The sequence below is a fragment of the Octopus bimaculoides genome, chromosome 2 (assembly GCF_001194135.2).
Source record: "Octopus bimaculoides isolate UCB-OBI-ISO-001 chromosome 2, ASM119413v2, whole genome shotgun sequence".
Taxonomy (NCBI): Eukaryota; Metazoa; Mollusca; class Cephalopoda; order Octopoda; family Octopodidae; genus Octopus; species Octopus bimaculoides.
Window position 1 is genome coordinate 72,196,848 of NC_068982.1, and position 15,173 is coordinate 72,212,020.

Consider the following 15,173-nt stretch of genomic DNA (forward strand, 5'->3'; position numbering starts at 1 on the left):
AGAACATTCATGCTGACATAGTCACTACATTAGGAGATGGTGCTCGAGCAGTGCTAAAGTGGGCAGCTGAATTCAGGAAGGGAACAGAGAGTCTTGAAGATGGTCCTAGGTCTGGACATCCTGCAGCTGCCATGATCGAGGAAAACAATCATGTTCACTACATGGTGATGGATGACAAGCAATTGACTATAAATCAAATAGCCAATCATCATCATCGTTTAACGTCCGTTTTCCATGCTAGCATGGGTTGGACGATTTGACTGAGGACTGGTGAAACCGGATGGCAACACCAGGCTCCAATCTGATTTGGCAGAGTTTCTAATGCCAACCATTCAGAGAGTGTAGTGGGTGCTTTTAAGTGTTACCCGCACGAAGGCCAGTGAGGCGGTACTGGCAACGGCCACGCTCAGAATGGTGTATTTTATGTGCCACCCGCACAAGAGCCAGTCCAGGGGCACTGGCAACGATCTCGCTCGAAAATCCTACAAAGGCCAGTCAGGCGGTACTGGCAACGGCCACGCTCAAAATGGTGTAGTTTATGTGCCACCCACACAAGAGCCAGTCCAGGGGCACTGGCAACGATCTCGCTCATAAAAATATAAAAAAACACTTGGCTGGGCACTAGTATCAGTGATGATGAGGTCATATCTGCTGTTGAAGACTTTTTTGACAAACAGGATTAAAACTTCTTCTCTAATGAGATCCAAAGCACTGTAACACTGATGGAAGAGAGTGAACCACAAGGGGAACTATGTTGAAAAATAAAGTTCATTTCATCACATTCCATGAAAGTATCTTGGCCAGCCTTTGAACATTTCAGCTGACCTTCGTATCAATACTGTGCTTTCTTGATTTGCAAGGAAAATATTGGATGCAAATATTGTTAATTCCATATTTTAGATTATCTGCAGTTAAAAGGGAAACAACAAAACCAATACAAGTGAGAGATATCAATCAATGGGATTTTGTTAAGACTAATTAGCAGACTCATTAGAGCATTGCATGAAATGTCTTGTGATATTTGACAATTGGCGTTCAGAGTTGAAATCCTGCAAGAAGCCCGTTTGTGTGTGTATGTGTATATACATTTATATAGATGAATGTGTGTGTTACTGTTTCTTTGACAGTTGTAAATGAGTTTCCAATCTTCCATGAAAACATATCAGGTTACAGGAAGATATGCTCTTACTTAAAAGCAGGCATGGATTGGTAACTGGAAGGGCATTCAGCCAAAGAAAATCCGCCTCAACAAATTCTGTCCATCCATGCAAGCATAGAACAGTGAACATTAAAAAGACGATGATGATAATGAACTTGAACCACAAAGTAGTTGCAGCAAAGAAGGTGCAAATTAGAATACTTACCATTGGCCGAATAAATCTTTCAAATTTTGGAGGCTTCCTTGTGAAACCGTCACCAACAAATGTGACTTTTGTTACCATTCGTTTCCAAGCTTTCTCTGTAAAAATAGAAAACAAAGTTCCATAAGACATTCAGTTCATTTATTACAAGTGTCTGCAGAGATACAAACATAGTAGCTGCCTGTGTCTCTCATATACACGTGTATGTGTGTGTGTCTATGTATAGACACACTTAGGCACATGGTTCAGTGGTTAGAGCATCAGGCTCACAATCATAAGGTAGTGAGTTCAATTCCTGGACCAGGCAGTGTGTTGTGTTCTTGAGCAAGACATTAGAAATGAGTTGTGGCATTACTGGTGCCAAGCTGACTAGGCCTTTCCCTTGGGTAACATCGGTGGCATGTATGCATACGGCTGATCTTCCATAAGCAACTTTGTGTGAGCTTGTGCCTCGTGTCGAGGGGGATAACTTTTTAGGTGTAATCCCATGGTCATGGTCATTCATGGGCGAAGGAGGTCTTTACCCTTTTTGTTGTTGTCGGCACTCCGTCGCGAGTTCCAGTTGATTCGATCAACAGAACAGCCTGCTCGTGAAATTAACACGCAAGTGGCTGAGCACTCCACAGACACATGTACCCTTAACGTAGTTCTCGGAGATATTCAGCGTGACACACTGTGACAAGGCTGACCCTTTGAATTACAGGCACAACAGAAACAGGAAGTAAGAGTGAGAGAAAGTTGTGGTGGAAGAGTACAGCAGGGGTCGCCACCATCTCCTGCCAGAGCCTCGTGGAGCTTTAGGTGTTTTCGCTCAATCTGGGAATCGAAACCGCGAGTCCATTGCCCTAACCACTGGGCCATTGCGCCTTTATACACACACAAGTGCTTGGACAAAAGTTTGTTGTTCTTCATACATTTATTTTTCCATACTTGTATGGGTTTGATGAACATGTTATTGAGGCATTGTTTTACAACCAGATGCCCTTTTTAACTCTATACTTTACCACTTTCTCAATTAAGAGATCACTTACTCCAAACACCTGTGAAGTTACAAAGTGCCAGGGTGATTTGTTGACAAGAGAACCTAACAACACTGACTGTCACACTTCCATATAAGCAACTGCAGATATCATACACAGTCTTCTTTCAATTTCTGCCCGTCAAATCCACTCAGAATGGTTAAACTGGTAGAATCAGAGCACTCAACAAAATACCTAGTGGTATTTTGTTCTGGCTCCTTACATTCTGAGACGAAATCCCGCTGGGTTCAACTGTGCCTTTCATCTGTATTTTTGGGGGGAGGGGGGTGATGAAAAATACCAATCCAGGGCAGCTGATTAGTGGAACAAAAGGGATGTTGAACTGGATACCTCTCAAGAGTATTCTGGACCTTTGTGTTTTGAGTTCAAATCCCACCATAGTCTACTCTGGTGGCAGGCAATCTATCATCCAGTCTGACACAAGATGTGCCTTTAGCCAAGGCCGTTTTGTTGTAAGTATACAAGCCAGGTCCTCCCTCCCCTCCCACTACACTCAGATGCCCTGTAAAGAGTCATGATCATTGCCTTGCCTCCTGATTATAAAACAAAATGTGGTTTCACCCAAACTAGGCAGGTAAAATGCTTAATGTCATTTCATCCATCTTTACATTCTGAGTTCAAATTCCACCAAAGTCAACTTTGCCTTTTGTCCTTTCAGAGTTGATAAAATAAGTACCCGTTGAACACTGGGGTTGATGTAACTCACTCTCTCCCTTGAAATTGCTAGCCTTGTACCAAAATATAAAAGTAATATTTACTTACTTTGTCTTTTGCCAGTTTTGACTACTTTGAAAACTTCTGTCTCACTGATACCCTTTACTTTGGGGAGAGGCACATTCCATTTACCCTGAAAATAGAAAACATTACTTTTAGACAGAAACAAACATCAATTTTGCTATGTATACAATGGCAACCAAAATTAATCAACTTGTGTTAATTCTACAATAATTGCACAAAATAAATTAAACACTAAACACAGTTTTGTACTACACCAGATTTGCTTTTGGAATATTTCAATTTTCATCAAAACGGTTTTTATGCTTTACACTTTTGTATCAAACTAATACACACAAAGAGGTTACAATAAAGTACCCTCATTTTAGAGTAAGAAATACTAAAGATGCAGAATAGTTCCCAATGGGCTACCATACATCTAACATAAGTTATTGTTTTGTGCAATATCTGTTAATTCATATAATAATTATATTGTAACTTTTATCAAAAGAACACTAAGTTTGAAATGAATATATTTCATCATCATCATCGTTTAACCTCTGCTTTCCAGGCTGGCATGGTTTGGACGGTTTGACTGAGGACTGGTGCACCAATCTGATCTGGCAGAGTTTCTACAGCTGGATGCCCTTCCTAATGCCAACCACTCCAAGAGTGTAGTGGGTACTTTTACGTGCCAGTCAGGCGGTACTGGCAACGGCCACACTCAAATGGTGTTTTTTACATGTCATCTGCACAGGAGCCAGTTCAGCAGCACTGGCAACGACCATACTCGAATGTTGCTTCTCACGTGCCAGTAAGGCGACTTCTCATATGTATATTTGCAATAAATATATGCTATTACTTTTCTACATTTTATTAGCATAATTGCAATCTAGTCCATCAAAATCTTACCTCTATAAAATTTCATTAAAAATTACATATTTTTCATTAAGTTGATGTCATGTTCCAGAAAACAACAAAAAACTTTTCTATAGCATTTCAAGCATTTCAGTGATATCAGACAGAATAAACTTTTGAATTTTTAAAAGATTTATCAGTAAAACTATGATTGGTTATAAAGACTGTCAGTTTAGAATATAAATCTTAGTTACGGGATTGCCTGTTCCAACTATGATGCCATAGAATACCTAAAGCTTAACACAAGTAATGATGTGTAAATTCAAAACCTCAGAACTATGCCATTCAACATTAACTATTTAGCCACAAACTTCAACTTACAACATGAAGAGCTCTACTCAAAGCAGAAGTCTCACTTCTGTTCATCAGACACAAACTTAAATTTGCAAATGTTATAACAACTATATATTTGATGGCAAACAAGATGCACCCTAATTTCATATTTGCATATTTATGAAAAAAAAAGTTGTTTGTTGACAAGAGAACCTAACAACAGACTACCACACTTCCATATAAGCAACTGCAGATATAACACAAACACACATAAAGTCTTCTTTCAATTTCTGCCTATCAAATCCACTCACAATAGCAAACTGGCAGAACCAGAGCATTATATTAAAGCACATAATGTAATCTTAACTTTGCATATAGGAACTGAGATCATTTTTTGGAGCAGGAAATGTGCATCTTATATGCCATCAAATACAGTATATATACTTAAGCACAAAGTTATGGCCTTAAGGGTTAAATAGTTCAAAGCTTTGACCAAATCTCCTAAATTTCACAATGTAGAAAGTGATAACTTACAGCTTTCTCCTTCCGTTTCTGTTTAATCATGTTCGACAAAACCTTAGCCCTTGTCTGACCCTCCCTGTCCAACAAATATGCTGGTACGGCTCCTTCTGGGACAGCATCATCAGCCTTCTGTTTTGTTTTCTTCATTTCATGCATTCTTATGCTATAAAATACAATAAAGACAATATTTAGCATTACAAATGAGCGAAATATTTCACTAAAAAGAATAACCTAGCTGTTAGTTTCTCTCTCTCCCCAACATTTCTGTACCAGCTCTACATGTCTTAGTTCACCAAGTGCCTTCTACATTGTCCTGTGTGCAAAGCATTACTCCAGCTCAACAGATGCCACAACAGAGAGCTGACAATTCACAATACCCCAGTGTAGTTTAGAAGTTTACTTCACAATCACACAGTTCCAGGTTCAACTCCACTGTGTGATACCATGAGCGAGTGTTTTTATACACCACAGTACTGGGCTGACCAAATTTTGTCAGTGAAATCAGTGACAGACGCTGTGCAGCAGACAATCATAGAAGGCAAACTACCAGAGTTGTAAGAGTGTCAGATAGAATGCCCCTGCATTGGAGTTCAAATCCTGCTGAGGTCAACTTTGCCTTTCATCCTTTAAGGGTCAATGAAAAAGTAGCAATCCAGGGGACAAACTGGCAGAACTAATAGTGTTGGTCAAGATACCTTGCAGTATTATTTTCCAGATCTTTGCATTCTAACAGCAACACCTGTAACAACATGGGTACCAAGTAATATCAGCTCCTGAGTAGCAGCCATACCTTTGGGCAACATTAGTATCATGGAAAAGGGACACTTGCACACATGATCAAATGCCAGTCTTTCACAAGAAGCTTTACCTAAGTTTGCACATACAAATGCTGATAAATGGTCAGCTCTGACTGATGGAGGCTCCAACCTTTTTACACACACACAATCAAATTGGCTTGGATCAGGAGATGCAAAAACTCTGAAAGGGGCAGTGTTAAACTGGACACATGCTGGGGTTTGATCAACGCATTATTTATGGGATGACCCAATATATTAGCACTTGGTGGTGGTTTTCAAATATGTCTTTCATATTTTGAGTTCAAATTCCTCCCAGGTTCACTTCCATTTCTGCCTTGTTCTGTATTCAATAAAAGTGGTGGGTTCAACTTAATAGACAAACTGAAAGTGATGCCCCAGCATGGCCACAGACCAATGACAAACTAGTAAAAGCCAAGATTAATAAATTTACAGTAAATGTTGTTGTAAGATTAAAATACATACGTCTTTTTCATTTGTATCTTCTCAGCATGTCGTTTCTTGTGATATAATTTGGCCCTGTGAAGAGACAAAGTATTAAATAAAATGAGACATGGTTTAGTTTAAAAGAAAGGTAGTATTCTGAACATTATTATTAATGAACTAAGATTATTAACTCTTTAGTATTCATATATCAACTGCAATGCTTATTTATTCACAATGTTTTGAATTAACCATGCATTATCTTGTAGCCTGGAGATTTCAATGGCATGACTATTTATGTTTAGAATGACATTGTAGGATATGTATGAGAGGCCAAATCTTGCCAGTTTGAATATAAAGCAGGTCAAATATTTGGGCCAGATTTGGCTGGTTTAAATGCTAAAGGGTTAAATCAAAGAATACATTTACATTAAATGGGAATGAGCAATAAAGAAACAGGAGATACATTTCTTTGTTAACCACAATGGAGTACAGTAGCTGTACTTTAAGGTTTAAAATGCTTAAGTACTGTTGAATATGTGATAGGCTCAAACTGTACAACTACACCTCTTATACTGTGCCATTATTCAAGGCACATAAATTTGCCTGCCTCTGACTGACAAATTTCCTACCTTTTCACTTTACTGCTAATGAGCAGTAAGAGGAGACATTGTTCCCCCATCTTTTCCACCAAAAATATCCAAATTTGCAAAAATTCATTTAATCCCTTTTGATAACCCATCTGAAACTGTCCTTATTTATACAATACAAATTTGCTGTTTTGATGTAATCTACATTAAAATCTTCCATAAAATTTCATGTTAAATTATGTTCCAAACACCAGCTTAACCTTCTTGATTCCATCTTGCATGAAACTGCCATTGCTTCTATGATACAATTCATCAGTTTTAAAGAGATATAAATTAAAACTGTCTATCAGAATTTCATGTTAATGTATGTTCTAAACACCTACTTAATAATTTTATTATTAAATTCTTTATTTAAAAAAAAAAAATTAATTGAAACAAAGTAGTATATTTGAACAAAAATATGGTAATAAAGGGGTTAATAATAACAATTATTTTATTAAATGTTTCATAATTTTGAAAATTGAAATAAAGGCAGTGTATTTCAAGAGAAATGAAGTAACAAAGGGGTTAAGTTCATGATAATACAGAAACTAAATATTAGCAATTTCTCATCAATATCAGTCTGTGTACTGTTAGATTCTTGTATTAAATAAGGTAAAATATATTTCTAGAAAACAAAAAACTGTACTGACTCATAGTGAACCAATAGCAACCCCTCCCCACCACCACCCATTGCCAAAGAAGGTCAACAAAATACAGAAAGTAATACTTACTTCAAACCTCTGAGTTTCTGTGCCTTATCAGACATAATGTGAGGCATACGGCCTTCCTTCTTTCGTCTGGGGAAAAGAAGAAAATGTAACTGAATAAAACAACATCTACATGAACAGATATATCTTTTATGAGATGCAATGATAATGATATAATTTAAGATATCATAAATGAAAAGATGAATTTTAAGTAAAAGTTAGCTAATTACTTTTCTTACTGTTTTGATCATGACAGTTTTCCTTGCTGGCACTGAATTTGAAGGGATTCACAAGGGGAAATATATCTAGCAGCTATTGTTATCCCATTGAACTTTGCCACAACAGACTTATGACACAAAGGCTGCTAATTAAATTTACCTTTAAGCTCCATTTTTTTTTTGTCTGGGGTTAAAATGCATATTCTGTCATGAAGCATGATTGGAATATAAGAGCATTCCAAGAATATTGTCCAATATGAAGTTCTTAGAAGGGTTATTTTACAGTTGGTTGCCCAACTAATATACCAAGCAGAAAAACTGAAATGCATTAAATGTGACTTCTATTTTTTTTTTTTTTCATCCAAGATGTGGAATAGAGGTTGAAATCTGGCAGCTCATCTGCTGGGCTGAATTTCAGTAATATTGGAAAATGCATTCAAGCAAATTGTCTACGCTTATTAAAGAGTTTAAAGAATAAGGTAAATACTTATTATGAAGTGAATTAGTATAAGTGGTGTGTGTTAAAGTAATGACAGTAATGTTAAAAAATACAAAGAGAATTTAACTATCAGGGAATCAGAACTAATGCAATGGTTTATTTATTCCCCAACTGGTCTAGTTTTGTATTTGAATATTTTTATCATCTGCATCACTGTCATTTCACCAACATGTTGTAATGCAACTGTACAAATATGTGGTGTAATGACTACCAATATAAGTAGATTGAAGTTATAATTGTGTGTTACTGTATTAAATCATTTTGAAATAGAACCTTCTCCAACTGTCTTCCGGTGTCATAGTTTAACATTTGCAATTACTTTCATCTGACATTGGTTATGCATGAGAGAATACTGGCAAGATTCATTTGGAATGAGGAAACTACATGGCTAAGCCCACACACACATTTGCAAGAAAGTATATAGAGCCTGAGAGATATGTTTCCTTGCTTGTGTGTATGTACAGATATGTGGGCTTCTTACTTTAAATAACAGGTAAAGATTAGAGGCAGAAAGGGCAACGGGTAATAAAACAATGCCTCAATAACATATCCATCTAACCTATGCCAGTATTGAAAAATAGAGACATAAAATGTGTGTATATATATATATATATATATATATATATATACACATACATACATACACACATGCCATATTTAAGATGCCCATTTTTTCCAGACAAATGTCTCCCCGCCAAAAATCACTCCTATATGTGAAAATTGGACTCTATACTCGAGTGCTTAAATACATTGAAAACTTTTTCTTCAATATGTGCTATTAAATTGGAGTGTGCTTTTATAGCATCAAATACAATGTGTGTGTATGTATATATATATATATACAAACACACAACAGGTTTCCATTTACCAAATCCACTCTGGGGTATTCAAAACACTTGTAATGCCAAAGAGTGGTACCAAACCCATACCTGCGTCTATATATGTGTGTTTTGTAAATATCTAGCTCCTAAAGACAGCTCGTAGATTAGTCAATTCATAGTGTGCAAGAATTTTAAATGACACAATCTACTTCTACCACTATCTTAAAAGAAATGTAAACATAAATGGCTCACTTTTTTTCTTCATAGTCAAACCGACGTCCGTAACGTTTACGGTGGAGTTCAATATGTTCGTTCTGCGGCTGAAATATTAAGAGAATTTAAAGGTTTTAAAAGAAACATTTTAACAAATTCAGTATAAATAGATGTTTGACATTACGTTAAACCAGGATTTGCATATTTATTTTTAATATGGTCCAGTAAATTCAAATATTAAAATGCTAATCATTATTGTTTCGTTACAGAACAGCTTCTCCTTTATGATGAATGTGTGTTCATAGCATTTGATTCATTAATCCAAGAGGCTCTGAAGCAACCCAGCGTTTCAACATCAATGTATCTCATCAGCCAGAGGCACTGATGAATATAAGACGAGCATTGACTTGTGTTTATAACTTCAGTGAACTGTTTGTCGACCAATATTGATATCTGCCAACCGATATCATCATATGCACGGTGAACAACAAAAATCAAAACGTTCATGATTTATTACATTCGATGCCATTCAATTTAACATCAGGTTTATAGCAGTCCTATGCTAATCACGATACTCTTCCCAATTCTCCATGTATAACAGTATGGAGCTTAACAGTTACAGAAAACATTGGAGTAGTAATTCCTTCATATTCCATAAAACTTCATTTGTTTAGCTGCACTCGTACAACTCACCTACATAGATATAATTATTGGTTATGTTGAATGTCTGACCACCTTTGATTACCAACCCACCTGAGATCACTTTGGTTCAATGATACAAATACATTGTTTTAAAATGATCTAGAGTAAAATTCTTCAACAAAATCTTATGTTTGTTCTAAACACCAGATTAATAATGACAAAATTATTTTACAGAATTCATTATTTTCAAAATTAAGTGGAACACAGTATATTCCAACAGAAATATATATCCGACAGGGATCCACAGTTTCTGTCAACCCGATTTCTTTAACAGGGATTGTGTTGTCTTGACGCAATATCCAGACAATATTAATAGTAAATAATATTTTTATTGACACATAATTTTCGAAGTACACACATAATGAAGCGTAATAAAATACCTCGTTGTAAAAAACAACGGTAATTTCCTATTTGACGTGCTTAAATTTGAATTTGTTTGTTTCAATTTCAACTCGATTAACATGTCTTGTGGACACCCTGCTGCTCCTTGATTTATTGTGAATCCCAACGCAATACTTACAGATCAGCAGATACTCAATGAAAAGCATACAATTACGACACTGGCCCAATCTTTGTCAAACTCAGAGATTTGTAATTGCTTGGTATGCCTGCCGTGGATTGTAGTGCCCAGGGAAAAAACTCTATTCAAAATAAGTCTAACGTTTTTCCTCACTTTTTAATCGCTGTTCGCAGTGTGTACTACTTATAATTATGAAATATTATATCGAAATAAACTTTTGGGATCACTATGATTTTACGAACGTCCAATAGGAAATTACCTAAACAAATAATTTCCTAACATAATAGGAAATGTAGCCATTATATACTTCTATAATATATTTGGCAGATACCAAAAGTTTTGGGGAAAATTGTTTAATGGAGTGTTTTGTATAAACCAAATATCCACACGTGTCGACAAATATTTAACGATAATATAAACTCTTAAAGTATTCTATGATAATTAAATGGTGGAAATATTTTATTATAAACTTTACTTACCATGTTTGGTTGTTATAAATATGATCCTTTCTTCTAAAACGTGGGAAATTAATTTGTTTTTGACAAGAAAAACAAATTTCGTGTCAGCGACCGAGGAGCGTGACACCTTGAAAGGAAGTTTCTTGTGCGCATGTCCGTAAGGGTAATTAAGTCACACATTATTATGGCGTCTGCTTGAAATTGCGTCAAACATACGTACACACACCCATGCAAACACGCACATATACAAAACTATCAGGGACCTATCTGCGGATGATGGATTTTCCAACAATAGCAGTAAAATCTGCCTCAAATTTAAACCTGCAATCTTAAAATAGAGTGTTACATTTGATAAAGCTGTTATAGATACACAATACCTCAATGAAAAAAAACGTAATGGCCGTAAGTGGAACACTTTTGATCACAGATCTGCTCAATAAGGGCTAACTTTGGGTTAAACAATAACAACAACCCTTCTCATAGGTTTGCTCCATCAGGTAATTTTACATAGGCACCATAAAAAATTAGCAGAAGCATGGTATACAGCAGTTCAAATGAAGAAGATATTAGAATAAAAGGACGTATTCTAGAATCTTGTTGCTTAGTGTTTGACATTACGAGCTAAACCAAACAGGATACATTATATCATCATCATCATTTAATGTCCATATTCTATGTTGGGATTAGAGTCAAACAGTTCATCGGGATGCATTAGTCAGACAGCTGTGTCTATTTTGGCAAATTTTCTACAGCTTGGTGTCGTTCCTAATACCAAACCACTTTACAGAATGTACTGGGTGCAGTTTTTTTTCCATGGCACCAGCACTAATGAAGTCACAACATCATCATCATCATCATCGTCGTCGTTTAACGTCCGCTTTCCATGATAGCATGGGTTGGACGATTTGACTGAGGACTGGTGAAACCAGATGGCTACACCAGGCTCCAATCTGATTTGGCAGAGTTTCTACAGCTGGATGCCCTTCCTAACGCCAACCACTCAGAGAGTGTAGTGGGTGCTTTTTAGTGGCTAACTTTGGGTTAAACAATAACAACAACCCTTCTCATAGGTTTGCTCCATCAGAAGTGAACTTTATTTAAATTAACATGAATTTTTCTGCAACATAGGTTATGTATATTATTGTACTTTACAGAAAATAAAAAAATTTCGAGCTGGCATGGCTGTATTGTAAGTAGCCTCCCTATCACATAGATCTGGGTTCACTCCCACTGCATGGCATCTTGTGCAGGTGTCTTCTACTGTTGCCTCAGGCCAACCAAAGCCTTGTGAGTGGGTTTGGTAGACGGAAACTCAAAGAAGACCATCGTATATGTGTGTAAATGTGTGTGTGAGTGTGTGTGTGTGTTCACAACCACTGCTTGACAACTTGTGCCGGTGGCATGGGAACAAAACATTGGACTGATTCCTGTGCAGGTGGCACGTAAAATACACCATTTGAGGGTGGCCGTTGCCAGTACCGCCGGACTGGCCCTCGTGCCGGTGGTACGTAAAAAGCACCCACTACACACTTGGAGCGGTTGGTGTTAGGAAGGGCATCCAGCTGTAGAAACTCTGCCAGATCAGATTGGAGTCTGGTGTAGCCATCTGGTTTCACCAGTCCTCAGTCAAATCACCCAACCTATGCTAGCATGGAAAGTGGACGTTAAATGATGAGGATGACTTAGTAGTGAGAGTGTTCAGCTTATTATCATAATGTCAGGGATTCGATTCTTGGACCAGGTTGTGTGTTATGCTTTGAGTATAGAACTTTATTTTAGGTTGTTCTAGTCTACCTTGTTATGACAAGTGCCAGCCCCCCCCTCTTACCAGCCAGTACATTGTTGACATCCTGCTTAGGCAAGGAGCTGGATGGGTGGCTATACCTTCTTGCATTTATATTTACATAGGCCCCATAAAAAATTAGCAGAAGCATGGTATACAGCCCCCTTTTACTGAAGTTGGTCATTTCCTCTCCCTTAACTCTCCTCATCATATCATGTAACATTAACCAATGACATCTCAACCTTAGGCAATTTCTACAGTTGCATTTATTCTTCCTTTTTCCCAACTTACCATTCCTCAACACTTCTTCATTATATTCTCTACCTGTTTCCTTTAAGGTGGCAAACCAGCAGAAGTATTAGCAAGCCAGGCAGAACGCTTAGCAGCATTTTGTCCATCCTTATGTTCTGAATTCAAACTCCACCGAGGTTGATCTTGCTTTTCATCTTTTGGGATCGATAAATTAAGTATCACTGGGGTCGATGTAATCAACTAGTCCCCTCCCCCAAAATTTCATGCCTGTGCCTATAGTAGAAAGGATTATATTCCCTGTCCCTCTTTCACCCATTCAAGCTCTACCCACCTACTACTTCCTATTCTCTTGGAGTGGTTGGTGTTAGAAAGGCTCCCCAGCTTACCAGTTTTCAGTCAAACCATTCAACCCATGCCAGCATAGAAAACGGATTTTAAACAATAATGATGACGAAGATGTTGACATCTGAGTAACATATTGTGACTTATATAGCAGTATTGTCTGTGTCAAGGGTCTGAATATTCACACTATACATGTAGATACTTGTGAGTGTGTGCATGTGTACGCATTTGTATATGTGTAAACAGAAAAATCTAAATGCAGGTTTTATATATATATATATGTGTGTGTGTGTCAGTGCAAATGATTTATTCAGGAACTGCTTCATAGATCAGTGGTTCTCAACCAGGTTCCAAATACGATTTTATCATTAAAAATATATCTGTAATAAATTGGATTTACTTCTACAATACACAAAATATTTTTTAAAATGTTGTTTTCATAAAATTCCTAATAATATTTAACTATAAAAATGATTTTTTAAACATTAAATGGCCACAAGGGTCTATCCAAGTAAAATAGAGACTAAAGGGACCCATGGGTAAAAACCCTGCTATAGGCGGACCCCTTCCTGTTGTTTAACTCTTACTTGTTTTTGAGAGGTTGAGAAGCTTGCTTCCCAACCATGTAGTTCTGGGTTCAGTCCCACAGCATGGCACCTTGGACAAGTGTCTTTAATTATAGGTTTTGAGCCAACCATAATCTCATAAGCAGAATTTGTTGGAACTATAAAAAAAAAAATCTTGAGTGTGTGTGTATGTATATGTTATATATAAATCTTCTATCTTTCATCTCTTTCAGTCATTAGACCATGGTGATGCTGGGGCATTGCCTTGAAGAACTTTTAGTCAACTGAATCAACTCCAGTACTTTTCTTCTTTTTAAAGCCTGGTACTAATTCTATTAGTCTCTTTTTGCTGAACTGTTAAGTTACAGGGACAGGCGTGGCTGTGTGGTAAGAAGCTTGCTTTCTAAGCACATGGCTCCAGGTTTAGTCCCAATGTGTGGTACCTTGGCCAAGTGTCTTCTACTAAAGCCTCAGGCTGACCAAAGTCTTGTGAGATGGAAACTGAAAAAAGCTTGTTGTATATTTTGCCATGAGAGGAAAATGTTGCTATCGATCTATTTTATTCAAGGTAGGCAGTGCCTGCCTTGAATAAAATAGATCGATAGCAACATGTGTATGTGTGTGTGTAAACTTGTGTGTCATTGTCCGTGTTTGTCCCCACCATCACTGCTTGACAGACGGTGTTGTGTGTTTATCTCCCCATAACTTAGCAGTTCGGTAAAAGAGACTGATAGAGTAAGTACTAGGGTTTAAAAAAAAGTCCTGGGGGGGCGATTCATTCAACTAAAATCCTTCAAGGTGGTGCTCCAGCATGGCTGCAGTCAAATGCTTGAAACAAGTAAAATAATAAAAGTGTGTATATATATAAAAAACAGGCTTCTTTCAGTTTCTGTCTACCAAATCCATTGACAAGGCACTGGTCAGCCCGATGCTGTAGTAGAAGACACTTGCTCAAGGTGTCACACAGTGGGACTGAACCCGGAACCATGTGACTGGGAAGCAATGCCATGCTTGCACCTCCCATTTAAATATAAAATGTATCTCATTCCAGGGTGAAAAACTGGAGGTAGTCGATAGCTTCCGCTATCTGGGCGACCAAGTTAGTAGTGGGGGTGGGTGCACTGAAAGTGTAGCTGCTAGAATAAGAATAGCCTGGGCAAAGTTTAGAGAGCTCTTACCCCTGCTGGCGACAAAGGGACTCTCACTCGGAGTAAAAGGCAGACTGTATGATGCATGCGTACGAACAGCCATGCTACATGGCAGTGAAACATGGGCTGTAACTGCTGAGGACATACGTAAGCTCGCAAGGAATGAAGCCAGTATGCTCCGTTGGATGTGTAATGTCAATGTGAATACCCGTCAGAGTGTAAGTATCTTGAGAGAAAAGCTGAACA

At 37.4% G+C, this 15,173-nt stretch overlaps 1 protein-coding gene across 1 annotated transcript in view; it reads right to left on the reverse strand.

Annotated features, from left to right (window-relative positions):
* The window catches only part of LOC106882581 (ribosome biogenesis protein NSA2 homolog), an 18,100-nt gene extending 7,096 nt beyond the window's left edge, over positions 1–11,004 (reverse strand). Inside the window, exons 1-7 of the mRNA XM_014933307.2 lie at positions 10,858–11,004; positions 9,196–9,263; positions 7,430–7,495; positions 6,109–6,162; positions 4,841–4,991; positions 3,164–3,248; positions 1,365–1,459 (exon numbers count right to left, since the gene is read on the reverse strand). Of these exons, the coding sequence (XP_014788793.1) occupies positions 1,365–1,459; positions 3,164–3,248; positions 4,841–4,991; positions 6,109–6,162; positions 7,430–7,495; positions 9,196–9,263; positions 10,858–10,860 (522 nt within the window). The 5' untranslated portion in view covers positions 10,861–11,004. The remainder of the gene's footprint in view (positions 1–1,364; positions 1,460–3,163; positions 3,249–4,840; positions 4,992–6,108; positions 6,163–7,429; positions 7,496–9,195; positions 9,264–10,857) is intronic.
* Between the last annotated feature and the right edge of the window lie 4,169 nt (positions 11,005–15,173).